The 12,820-nt window shown below is 35.9% G+C and overlaps 2 protein-coding genes, 1 long non-coding RNA gene and 1 pseudogene across 4 annotated transcripts; 2 read left to right on the top strand and 2 right to left on the bottom strand.

The window, feature by feature from the left end:
* Positions 1-1,381: 1,381 nt before the first annotated feature.
* On the top strand, positions 1,382-3,416 carry LOC117623519 (putative glutamine amidotransferase GAT1_2.1). Its single transcript, XM_034354531.1, has 4 exons — positions 1,382-1,598; positions 1,715-2,478; positions 2,581-2,793; positions 2,905-3,416. The coding sequence occupies exons 1-4, from the start codon at positions 1,511-1,513 to the stop codon at positions 3,154-3,156; spliced, it is 1,317 nt and encodes a 438-aa protein (XP_034210422.1). The 5' UTR covers positions 1,382-1,510; the 3' UTR covers positions 3,157-3,416.
* Positions 3,417-4,299: 883 nt separating this feature from the next.
* LOC117623520 (putative pectinesterase 63) lies at positions 4,300-6,122 on the bottom strand. Its single transcript, XM_034354532.1, has 4 exons — positions 5,563-6,122; positions 5,234-5,440; positions 4,782-5,023; positions 4,300-4,668 (listed from the first exon to the last, which is right to left on the bottom strand). Exons 1-4 carry the CDS (start codon positions 6,061-6,063, stop codon positions 4,503-4,505), a joined length of 1,116 nt encoding a protein of 371 aa, XP_034210423.1. The 5' UTR covers positions 6,064-6,122; the 3' UTR covers positions 4,300-4,502.
* A 551-nt stretch (positions 6,123-6,673) lies between these two features.
* Positions 6,674-8,919, bottom strand: LOC117621795 (annotated as a pseudogene).
* A 1,668-nt stretch (positions 8,920-10,587) lies between these two features.
* On the top strand, positions 10,588-11,932 carry LOC117623526. Of its 2 annotated transcripts, XR_004585147.1 has the most exons (3): positions 10,588-10,721; positions 11,084-11,186; positions 11,486-11,932. It is a non-coding gene; the product is annotated as an uncharacterized LOC117623526 (long non-coding RNA). The 2 variants fall into 2 exon arrangements; XR_004585146.1 differs by lacking the exon at positions 10,588-10,721 and having other exon boundaries at positions 10,977-11,186.
* Positions 11,933-12,820: the final 888 nt, after the last annotated feature.

Below are 12,820 nucleotides of genomic sequence, written 5' to 3'. Positions count from 1 at the left end.
AATTAGGTGTTAAAAAATATTTAATATTTGAATATGATCTATGATGACAAAGACTCATCGTCACAATCATGGTGATTATTCAGAAGGTGTAACATCCCTGACCCAATTTAATCCAATTTAATTCTTTTGTGAAATTTCAATTTTACTCTTCGGAGTAGGGGTACTTTGGTCACTTTAAGGAAAAAATATATATTTATTGTATGACATTACGTAATGGCGTAGGTTTGTGTTAGCTTATGTGAGGCCTCAGTTTAAGGTTCGCACAGGGCTCTCAAAATCTCAAAATCAGCCCTGCTTGCATGCATTTCCATGGGTTTCAACTCCCAAGCTTCCCGATATCAACAATGCGCCAAAAAGCAAAATTAAACTGGCCTAACGTATATATCATGGTTTTTGTGACACAAAGCTTTGCTAATTACGAGAGAAATGTTAACGGCACTCGCTTAAAAAAAGAATATAACTGTATTTTTTTATTTAGAAGGGTAATAATATACTAAACTCACATATATACATTATACGGATACTAAAAATCAAATCCATGACCTTTTATGGGAGAGCAATTACTTCTAACCACTACATTTTACTAGTGGGTTCTTTTCATGGCATTTGTTATATAGATTTACTGTGTCACTTTATGATTTTGACTCAAGAATTATTATTAAGTTTAGTTAAGTTTTGGCTGGAGAATGGTATCCCATGTCTTGTGGATTGGATTTGTTCTGACCCTAGTTAATTGAATAAATTCTTCTCTTGATAAACAAAAAGGAAGTATTCAAAATGAGTTTGGCAGCTGAATTATGTACAATTTAAAATTGAACTATACTTCTTAATGAAATGTCGGTTAAGTACATCAAGTAAAGGAGCCATCTTCTATTATGTTCAATTGTGTACTCGAAACATCAGATATACAATATGTGATGAAAATTACTGCACAAAGAGAGAAAAAAGTAGGCCGTCAAATACAGAAAATAAATGTGTAATTAAATGACTATATTATGCAAAATAGCTTCATTTAATCTTAACTTACACCTTGACCAAAAAAATATCTTAACTCACACCCTCTTGCTAATTCAGATATATATATTTTTCAATATAAGCGTTAGTTTAAACTACCTTCGACCTCGTTAGCAATACAGATAACTATTAAATGGTTTGTTTTTAGATTTGGAAGGAATATTCGAATTGTTAATTATGATAGTAGGTATATTAATCGTGTGTGTGTCTTTTTTAGCACTAATAATAAAATTTATATTGTTACCTATCTAATTCAACAAACCGACTTTGAAAGTGTGAGATGTATGCGGCGCCTGGACTACGTACACCTCTCTTCCTCACCTGCTTGCTTCGACCGATCTTCTTTAAATAGCGCACATCATCTCTGTCTTTCTTATCCTTTTCCTCTAATTTTAGGAAATCAAACTCCTCCTACTTCTTAATCTCTACTTAATTCTTCTTCTTCTCTCCCATTCCAAAAAATAATAATAATAATAATAAACCCAACCCAACAAACATGGCTTCTGATCTCTCCGTCATTCTCCCTCGCGTTCTCATCGTCTCTAGACGTACCCTTCGCAAGAACAAGTTCGTAGATTTTGTGGGTACGCTTCCGATTCCCATAACAACAACAATTCATCTTCTTTTTCTGTTTTTATTTAATTTTTTTTTCCCTAATAATTTGCACTAATTAATGTATGCATAATATATGTGATTTTAGGTGAATACCATCTTGATCTCATAGTAGGCTATGGAGCAGTGCCAGTGATTGTGCCCCGTGTCAATGGGGTCCACATGTTACTGGACAGCTTCGAGCCCATCCATGGAGTTCTGCTCTGTGAAGGAGAAGACATCGACCCATCGCTGTATGAAACAGAGGTGGATGTTTCAGGCCTTTCACCAGAAGAATTGGAAGAAATCAGGAGGCTTCATGCAAGTGACACAGCCATTGACAAAGAAAAAGACTCCATTGAAATGAGGCTGGCCAAGCTTTGCCTTGAAAGGAACATACCCTACTTGGGCATTTGCAGAGGCTCACAAGTCTTGAATGTGGCATGTGGAGGTACCCTTTACCAGGACATAGAGAAAGAGCTCTCCAAAAAACACAATGAAAATTATGAGTTAAAGCCTCAAAATGGGGTTCAAGTTCAACATATTAATTATGATGATTATGATGGGCACAGGCATGTGGTGCAGGTGGTGGAGGAGACCCCTTTGCATCAATGGTTTAAGGAGTCTGTGGAGAAAGAAGGGAAGATGGAGATTTGGGTTAATAGTTATCACCATCAGGGTGTTAAGAAATTGGCTCAGAGGTTTGTGCCAATGGCATTTGCACCAGATGGTTTGATTGAAGGGTTTTATGATCCAGATGCTTATAATCCTGAGGAAGGTAAGTTTATAATGGGGCTACAATTTCATCCAGAAAGAATGAGGAGGCCAGATTCAGATGAATTTGATTACCCTGGTTGCCCATCTGCTTATCAGGTCTCTTACCTACTTTTTGCTTTTATTTTTATTTTTTATCTGTTGATAGATATGGGATTCTAGAGGTTGATTATTGATTTTATTTTTTCTGGGTTTTTGTAGGAATTTGTGAAGGCAGCAATTGCTTACAAGAACAAGGTTAATAGCTCAACTTCAGTTCCACAACCTTTGAAGCTTGATGGTGAAATGGAGATGAAGAGAAAGAAAATTGTCAGAAGTTTCTCAATTGCAAGAAACATATACAGTGGAGGCCTAGGAAGTGGTTTGCAACGAATCAAGGAATCTGAACTTGAAGCTGGAGCAGAATTCCTTGAGGTTTCTGATAGATTACCAACTGTTTGATATTTTGTTCCAAAGTTTTGCTATTTTTTCTTTGGGTCATTTTAATTTGATGGTAATATGTGTTTTTGTCTTATTTATCTGCAGTCAAACACAGCATTGAGCTTACAGCAGGAGAATAGGCTAAAGCAAATGGGTGCAACAGTGAGAAATGCAGGGTCCTACATAGAGAGATTGAAATTGAATGAGGAGAGAGAAAGGTTGGCAAGGAATGTGATGGGGAAAATGTCAGTTGAGCAATTGTCTGATCTGTTGGCTTTCTACCATATGATGGGGCAAATCTGTTCTGAAGTTTTGGAAAGAAAGCTCAATGGGATTGTCAATGATATTGATCCTTGACCATTTCACCCCCTGTTTTTTAGCTGAACATATTTCATGCTTTGAGGTCAAAAAGGTAGCTAGCTGCTGCTTTGTGCTGAACTCACATGAATCTTGGATGATGGGCTCATGCCTATATCTCCTTTTTTACTTGTCTCTCTTGTTTCCTGTTACTTACCCTGAAAAGTTGTCCCCTATTTTTTTTCCCTGTTGAATATGAAATAAAGTGTGTAATTTATGCGTGCATAAAACCTTTACAACCAGTTTTGGAACTTATTAGATATACGTGTGTCATTTCAACAATTTAACAGATTTTTGGAAGAAAGATGGATGGAAATCGATAACTGAGATTAGTTATGACCACAATTGTTTACCTTGAGGATCGTTAGTGACACAAAAAAACAAAATGGACTCAAAACCTGATAATTTTGTTAACCTCAAAAATATTTTGTGATAAAAACACAAAGCATTATTTTACAATCAATGTGGTCCTTATTGTTCTTTACTTTCTAAAATCATGTGCTGATTCTATAATATATGTCTTGGTTATTTCGTTTGATAATACCTTCCTACAATTTTTGAGTACTAGTTGTACATAATCTCATTTAACATAGATTTGTTTGGGACTGTTGTCATCATCAGAACAACCCTGTTTAAGGGTTGAAATTTTTCCCAAACAACAAAAAAAAGTGGAAGCCTGTATTTTGTGAGTTGGGCTCCAAGCCTTGTGGCGGGAGACTGGGGACTCTTATGGGCTAGGCCTTCCTTCAAGCTCCACCCATTTAAATCAAAACCGAATATTTTGATCCAACTGCACAGCCGCCACTCACCACCACCATTCACAAACCCGGATTATAGCGATTAACATCCCTGAATAGCCTAGAGGACTAGTGATTCATTTGGTTTAAGAATTCCCCAGAAAACAAAACTGCATACTAGAAAAAACAACTTTGCGCTGTTAAAGAGTTTACTATAAAAAAAAGTTCACAGAAATTGAAGAATCACGTAAATACGAGTTGCAGACTTTCTTTAAAAAAATAAAAAATTCGGTATATAAAACGAATTTAACAATAGTTTGATATGTTATGTTGTTGGACAATTGATCAATTGATGGAGACGACCTCATATATAATATGTTGAATATGAGAGTTCTCCTCTGCATGATGTTGATAAAATCCTGAGATATATAGTTTCTCAGCCCCAAAATCTCAGACCTGTATATTTGATCCATAACAAATCGATAAATTACAATTTATTCTGTTAGCACCAAAACATTGGCAACAAACAAGCTTTTCCATCCCAAAATTTTCAAAATTGAACTTTAATTACTAAATTGTGGAACCCATTAAGAAAATTATATCCAATATCTACACTTTGGGATTTGGAGGAGGAAGCAGCCATTTGGAACCCTGAATATAGCCAAGACTTAGGAAAGGTTTGATTTGTTCGTCCGTCAGATGTTTGGTGTATTTTACTCTCCCAGCCACACTTGAACCTGGACCCGAACACTTGTATTCTCCATAGAACACAGTGCTACAATATTGCCACATACACACAAAAAAAGAAATTATTGGTAAGTATTAATTAACTCTCAAAACCAATCAATTAAATGAAACGGTTTAATTAGTGTATATAAATTTGCTTACTTGTCGCGTTCAGGGCGTTTATCATTGCTCCAGCCGGCGGGGTTGATGACCTCAGACATGCTGGTGTAGGCAAAGACCACCATGGGACTGATCCTCCAAGCCCTGCCCAAATATGTGCCATTTCCAGTCCCAGTTATCTTGCAGTGGACAAATGAGTATCCAGTATCATCTGAAGCTGAGTCCCTTGCTTGTGCTGTTATCACTGTTAATCCATTATCCCCCACCACATGTAACTCATTGTTCTGCACCCATTAATTAATTAACCATCAAAACCATGACATAATATAGACCATCAACAAGCTCAATTATACAGATGAGTTAATCGTACATATAACGTTTCTCTTACAACATGTACGTGAAATTCACTATTATATGACGAGACTCGCATATAGAGTTCCTCAATAGATTTTCCTTTCATTGAGGAATTATAAGGAGAGTTTGGGTGGCATTACCAAATAGAGAGACTTTCCACTTCCCCAGATGAAATCCACAGTGCCTTCAATAAAGCAGTCCTTGAAAAAATGATTGCCCTTATCATCACAAAGGGTGTCCTGGAAACCAATAAGCTTGCAATTGTACAAGGCTGACTTGTTCCCCGACACCCTCAATGCCACTGCCTGCGCTCCCACTGCTTTCCCATCTGGCCTTGGTGAAGAGTTCTTCACAACCACAAATCAATGCAAATTTTAATCTCCACACAAAAATAATAAAAGAATGTCGACAAATATTTATTCTATAATGATAATATCATATGACATGTTGATTTGATAAATTTAAATACCTTAATAATAACATTAGCTGCCATGAAGTAGTCAGATTCAGCAATCACTGTGGCACTGTTCACAGTTCCATACTTTTGGGTTGTGCCACCAAAGGTCAAAGTTGGCATATTGGTTGGAGAGCCATAAAATGTAACAAATGGTTTATTCCGTGGAATTGTGATTTTCTCTTCGTACTCTCCCTCTCCAATGTACACAATGACACGTTTAGTGTTGTCGGCCGGAATGCTATTAATGGCATCAGTAATAGTCTTGAATTGTCCACTTCCATCTTTCATGACCTTGATGACGGTTTGACCAGCCTCAGCCGTTGCAAGAGCAGGGTCAAGCGTGCCTTGTCGTGCTGTGTACGGCTTCACATTGTTATTGAACCACGTGTTGACTTGGGATTGGTCGGCTGGTACCGGTGTATCATCATCAGCCATGGCTATGGTGGCAGTGAGAAGAATTAATGTCATGGTTAGAGCTGCATCGACCCCCATGCATGTTGTTTTTCCGGCCATTTTTTTTTTTTTTTGGATTTTTGGTTTTGAGGTTTTGTATGTTTTTGGGTGCTATTGATTAGAATGGTAGAAGGATTTGATTTTATAGTCCACTATGCAAGAGCTGTTGAGGTACATATTTAGAGGGATTCATCCAAAATTGGAGAAACTTGGAGAGCTTCTCGCACATTTTGCTTTCCAATTAGTGGCTAATGTTCATTGGGATTTCAGATCCACACTTTGAATTAGCTAATTTGGAAGGAAGAGGACATAATTAAGAGAGTTTTACTTAACCATCTCATGTAAAATCTCAATTATAGCCTTGACAATTAAGGATATAGCATCATATAGTCACAAATTAGCAAGGGTGGAGCCATAGTTAGACTAGGGTGGGCTCCACCCCAGTACAACTATCTAGAAAAACGGAATTTAGTGTTAATTTTAGGAAGTTCATCTTATTTAATGGAATTCGTCTCATTCAGAAAAAATGTAGTTCACTCAAATTAGAAAGAGTGCAGTTGTCACTGAGACAATTAATCCTCTTGATAGGGTGACAATACATTTATATAAATAAATAAAAATCTGTCTTTAATTATTTTCATGATCATTTAGAAGTGAAGCAATTAAAAACCTAGCCCAAGGTCACTTTGCACTTCCAGGACCGGTTACAGGCTACATGGTTAGTCCATTTCAAAGTCGATGTCGAATTGGAATTAGATAAGCTCTTGAACCTCTTCCAATCGTGAACCACAGCCGTTGGATCAACCACCTTAGCACCTATAGTCCGGCAGCAATTGGCATGAACGGTTGTGACAGCGTTGAAGTCCCTGCTAACTTCAGAGAAGCCACTGAAGTAACGTGTGTCCAAAAACCTCACGCTGAGGCCTAACTCTCTGAAAACACCTTCCTTCATCATGCCATTTAAAACATCCTGATCTTTCAATTTGGTTGAGTAGTTTTTCTGGGCATACCACTTTTCGAATAAGATTGTTCCGTTGTTAGATCTCACCATGTAGAAACCTGGGTTGATGGGGTTTGCTTCAGACAATTGATCACCATTGAAGCTATCGGTGCTGATTTGAAGATCTATGCTTTCGTTGAAGCTAATTAGCCTCGGAAAGGGGTTCCTTAGCCACATCACATCTATGTATATATATATATATAAGTCTGAATGAGTTCATATAAATCTAAACACACAAAAATGTATTGCTTTCTTAATTGGCTCCATGTACACGTGATTACACTGCATTTATACAAATATATAAGAGTAATGTTCACTTCTTTTACCGAGTAATGTGAATACATGATTTAACAATCGGAATACGAGAAATGTGATATATAATATATTAACCAAGCAAGTTCACTTCTTTTACCGAGCAATGTATCATGTAACCATAATAACCATTATATATCACATTTTGCTTGGTTAATTCGTTTTACAAGAGTATTATGACATATTATATTGTTAGCAATTGGTTGAGTAATCATGACCGACGACCTCATATGTAATACGTTGAATCACATTGTATATCTGTAAGCTAGAAAACTTACCGTGGATATGAAACTATAGCCTCGCTCAAGCATTTCTTTGAGAAAGAGAGTTCTCCTCCACATCATGTTGATAAAATCTTGAGACATATACAGTTTCTCAGCCTCAAAATTGGCAGGATCATCTGCTTGGAGCTTGTGGCAGTGAAGGTGGAGAAACTTACAACTTTCGAAAGATGTTTGATCGACCGCCAAAAGAAGAAGTTGAGAAATCAAGCCTCGTGTGCCTTCTCCATGCCAGAACCCATCTAAAAATAAATCAAGCGCATTGGCTTATCTCCTTCTACGCACGCTTTAACAATCGCAATTATCAGAGTCTTGTAAGTTCCCATGGAAGCCTTATGTAAAGCTGATTCAAGCTCATCTTCTTTGCTGTTTGTGTTGATCTGTTAATTATTTCAAAAAATTCACTAGAACAAAGTGAAACAATTTAATAAAATCGGAGACAAAAGAGAACTGAAACCAAAGAGAACTTGAGGAATAATAGGGAGAGTTTGGGTGGCATCAAATAGAGAGACTTTCCACTTCCAAAGATGAAATCCACAGTGCCTTCGATATAGCAGTCCTTGAAAAAATGATTGCCCATATCATCACAAAGTGTGTCCTGGAAACCAATTAGCCTGCAATTGTACAAGGCTGACTTGTTCCCCGACACCCTCAATGCCACTGTCTGCACTCCCACTCTTTTCCCATATGGCCTTGGCGAAGAATTCTTCACACGCAAATTATAATAAGGAAACAAATTTTTTAGAAGAATGTTAATAAAAGATTATTGCGCATGATGATAATATCACATAACATGAAATATTTCTTGTTGACATGATACATTTACACACCTTAATAATAAGGTTAGTTGCTACGAAGTAGTCGGCTTCAACAATCACTGTGGCACTATTCACAGTTCCATACTTTTGGGATGTGCTAGCAAAGGTCAAAGTTGGCATATTTGTTGAAGAGCCATAAGATATAACAAATGGTTTATTCCGCGGAATTGTGATTTTCTTATTGTACTCTCTCCCCTCCAATGTACACAATGACACTTTTGGTGTTGCCGGCAAGAATCCTATTAACGGCATCAATGATTGTCTTGGAATTAGATAAACTCCTGAACCTCTTCCAATCGTGAACCACAGCCGTCAGATCAGCCACCTTAGCACCTATAGTCCCCCAGCAATTGGCATGGATGGCTGTGATAGCTCTGAACCCGGCTAACTTCACAGAAGCCACTGAAGTAAAGGTGTCCAATATCCTCATATCCTCTTTCAATCTAGGGGAGTTTCTAGGCGTACCATTTGTCGAATAAGGAGACACTACAAAAAAAAGGGTCATTACCGACCAACCTTTTTCGAGGGTCCGGAAATTCCCTCGGTAAAAGTGTTTTTTCCGACCAAAAAATGGTGTCCGTTGGAAATATGTCATGGGCTGAAATTTGTTTCCGACAAAAAAAATACCCTCGGAAAAAGTCTCTATGGTCGTCGGAAATGTAATTTATTTGGCGGGAAGACTTAGCGCCAACTTTATTAACGACAAAAAGTATGTTTGTCGGAAATATGATGATTATTTCCAAGGGGTTTCTCATTACGTCGGAATTGTTTGACTATTGCCGAGGAGAAATATGTCCTCTCGGAAATGCCGTTATATTTACAACCAAATTCATACTTGATGGTAATAGTTGTGCTTTTTTCCGAGGGCATATTCACTTTTGTCGGAAATCACAACCTATTTCCGAGGGCAACATATGGTCGTCGGTAATAAATTTTCTATGAGAAGAATTAGGGACCGTTGGAAATGATTATCTACAAAATTCATAATAAATTAAATAAAAATAAGAAAAATACACGAAAAAAGCTATGCACTCCTGACAATAAATCCTTCAATTTTAGAGGCTAAAATCATGATTCCACATAATTGAGTTCATGGTAATTATTGGATCAAAGAAGCAAGAGTGTTAGGTTATCAAACATTAACTAGTGTTTGGTTTGTTTACCAACTAAGTTGAGTTTTTGTTGTCACTTTAAATTTTTATAAGTTAAAAAAAAAAAAAAAAAGATTTCCAAAGCTTTAGGATGAAGAGAATGTCATCACTAGGACTTCATAGGAATTTTCAGTTAATTTTTTGGATTTTTAATGTTTTTTATATGATTTTTAGGAGTGAAATCATGTAAAATTCATATTAAACTGAATTGATCGACAAGTGGTAGCTTCTTTGAGGTGCATTTTCTATATTGGTGACTCGTCCTCATACCACAATGCCATCTGCCATTTTTCTTACTTTTTTGTTGTTTATCTTAAAAAAAATTAATAACAGATTAAATAAAAATCCAAAAAATGCACCAAGAAAAGATACGAACTCCTTATGAAAAATCCTTTGATTTTAGATGTCTAAAATCATGATTCCACGTAATTGAGTTCATGGTAATGATTGGATCAAAGAAGCAAGGGTGTTAGGTTATCAAACATTAACTAGTGTTTAGTTTGGTTACACAAACTAATTTGAGTTTTTGTTGTCACTCTAAATTTTTATAAGTAAAAAAAAAAAAAAAAAATTTGAAGCTTTGGGACGAAAAGAATGTCACTAGGACTTCGTAGGAGTTAAATCATATAATGTATTCATTATGATTTTTAGGAGTTAAATCATATAAAATTTATATTAAATTGAATTGATGGACAAGTGGCAGCTTCTTACATGCGGCACCTATCCTTTTACTTATTTTCCCTAATTGTTTTTTGCCAATTTCTGCCCAAGTCTGTTTTTTCTATGCACTTTTTTTCACAAAAACTTACTTGGAGAAGGTGAGAGTAGGTTTTGGACTAAAAACGCAAGATGAAGAATTTTTTTTAAAATAATTTTGGAGCTTTAAATAGAAGAGAATATCACAAGGAGTTACTATGAATTTTCAGTATATTTTTCTGATTTTTAATTAATTTATTATATATATATTTTTGGATATTTGACTTAAACTCTTTTTTATTTATTTGGGAATTGGTGTGGGGAAGAGCTCTTTCATTTTTCATTGACCGCCAAATAACTCTAGCCAAAACTCAAATTTCCCCCTTCTTCACCAGCAAAAGTGAAAAATGGGCAATTTCAGAAACCTAGCAGCCGCCTCCAACACTCACTCTCCCTATGCGTCTCTCTCTCATCCCCCTCTCTCACTAAGTCTGCGTCTCTCCCTCTGCGTCTCTCTCTCATCTCATCCATCTTCGTTTGCCTCTGACCGTCTCTGTCTCTCTCTCACGATCTCACCCTCTCCGTCTCTCTCCCGATCTCACCCTCTCCGTCTCTCTCACGATCTCACCCACTCTGTCTCTCTGTCCTCTGTCTCAATTAGTTAGATTTCAGTTCTCTTTTTCATGTCTCTGTTTTTATTTTATTTTTATTTTTATTTTGTTGGTATAAATTATCATATGGGTTTTTGGTTTTTCGTAAATATCTTTCAATTTTCAAGGCATGTGGTCTTTCCTATTGTTAATTTGTCACTTTTTGTTTCAGATTTCATTTGGGTAGCAGAGAAAATGCATATTTGTCAATTGTGCATTTTACTTGCGGTGATTTGGTTGTGCAGGTTCTGTCATGAAGCATCAACTATGATGAGGTATACTTCACTGAGCCTTTCTGGTATTCCAGATTTATTAAGATCTTTGCCTTGACAATTATTTATTCTATGCATACTTGGATTGATTGTTAATGGTCTTGGTTCTTTATTTCATGTTTTATTTTCTGTTGCTCTGCTTTAATGGCTAAAATATTTGTAATTTATTTTACATGGTCAGATAATTGGCTTCAGTGCTGGTTGCACATTTTACTGTAATTATCTTCTGTATTAGCTTACAGTTATCCTAGTGTTTTATGGTTTAAATTAATTGTTCCTGATTTCATTAAATTTTACTGCAGTACTTGGACGAGAACAAGTCATTGATTCTGAAGATCGTTGAGAGCCAGAATACAGGGAAATTGAGTGAATGCGCAGAGTGAGCATTTAGTTCTGTTTTTCTGTTCTTATTTCATTACTGTCTGTCATGTATTGTCTTCTTACTTGATGTATTTGATTTTACACATTGACTAAAACTTTGTTTTGGAAATAGAACTAGCTCTGTTCTTGTTTTGGCAGGATAAACAAACAATGTTATTGTTAATGGGAAATAGCAGCAGCCCATCATTAGTGAAGATTCAAAGGAAGCTATGAAGCATGCATTCGAACTCTTTAATGTTCGATTGGAAGTAGACTTTGGGACTAGTGATATAGGACATAGCTTAGGATTGTAATGAATATTTGTAATTTATTACATTTGTCTTTTGTTAATGATGATATATACTATTCTTCGAACAACAATTTTTCAATTGAAATATTATTTAGATTTTTTGACAAAATATTTGTACGTTTAATGCTTATAAATGTAGTTGGAAAAACATTTTTTCAACAAACTTTCATGTCGAAAAAGCACAATTCCAACGAATTATATTTATCACAAATAGTAATCTAGGGTCGGAAATACTTTTTTCGACAAATAGTCATTGGTCGAAAAAATAGTATGGCAAGAACAAAAGATCTTGATCAAAAATTATTTCCAACAGGTGTGCAAGTATTTGCGACCACATTTATTGTTGGAAATGAATTTGTATGGTTGTTTTGAAAATCTATTTCCGATAAAAATATAAGCAATATCGACGAAATATGGGTGTCGAAAATACATTATTTCCGACGAAATGGTCGGAAAAAAAGTATTTGCAACCGTCGTTTTACCGACGACTTCCGATGAACTTTTGCCGTCGAAAAAGTGAATTTCCGACAGCAAAAGGCTTTTTGCGACCACAAAATACCCTCGCTAAAGGCATTCTATTTTGTAGTGAGACTGTTCTGCTGTTGGATCTCACCATGTAGAAGCTTGTGCTGATGGGGTTTTCTTCAGTACCATTTGTCGCCATTGAAGCTGAAAAATGTATTGCTTTCTTAATTTTCTCTACATGTAAATACATTGTGTTTATACAAATATATAAGAGTAATGTTTAGTTGCCATACTGAGTATTGTGCGTACAGATTCAACAAAATCGTTATACGAACTCACAGTCTGGCAATAGAAAATTTTACTTGATTAATGGCATCTTTTATGAGAAATGTTGACATGGTAATGTAATATATGATTTATATAAAAGTTGATAGAGGTCTAAAAATCCAACCAATAATTGGGTCTAGTCCTCGAATTATTGTTTATTGATACAAGTCCCTTG

This window comes from Prunus dulcis, chromosome 3 (genome assembly GCF_902201215.1).
Source record: "Prunus dulcis chromosome 3, ALMONDv2, whole genome shotgun sequence".
Classification (NCBI taxonomy): Eukaryota; Viridiplantae; Streptophyta; class Magnoliopsida; order Rosales; family Rosaceae; genus Prunus; species Prunus dulcis.
This window is presented reverse-complemented; position numbering and strand designations above follow the sequence as displayed.

Coding starts and splice junctions, on each gene's coding strand:
- LOC117623519 (XM_034354531.1), top strand. CDS start 1,511: ATGGCTTCTGATCTCTCCGTCATTCTCCCTCGCGTTCTCATCGTCTCT. Junction 2,479..2,580: donor GTTGCCCATCTGCTTATCAG/GTCTCTTACCTA, acceptor GGGTTTTTGTAG/GAATTTGTGAAGGCAGCAAT. Junction 2,794..2,904: donor CTGGAGCAGAATTCCTTGAG/GTTTCTGATAGA, acceptor ATTTATCTGCAG/TCAAACACAGCATTGAGCTT.
- LOC117623520 (XM_034354532.1), bottom strand. CDS start 6,063: ATGGCCGGAAAAACAACATGCATGGGGGTCGATGCAGCTCTAACCATG. Junction 5,024..5,233: donor GTGGAAAGTCTCTCTATTTG/GTAATGCCACCC, acceptor TAATGGGTGCAG/AACAATGAGTTACATGTGGT. Junction 4,669..4,781: donor AAACGCCCTGAACGCGACAA/GTAAGCAAATTT, acceptor GCAATATTGTAG/CACTGTGTTCTATGGAGAAT.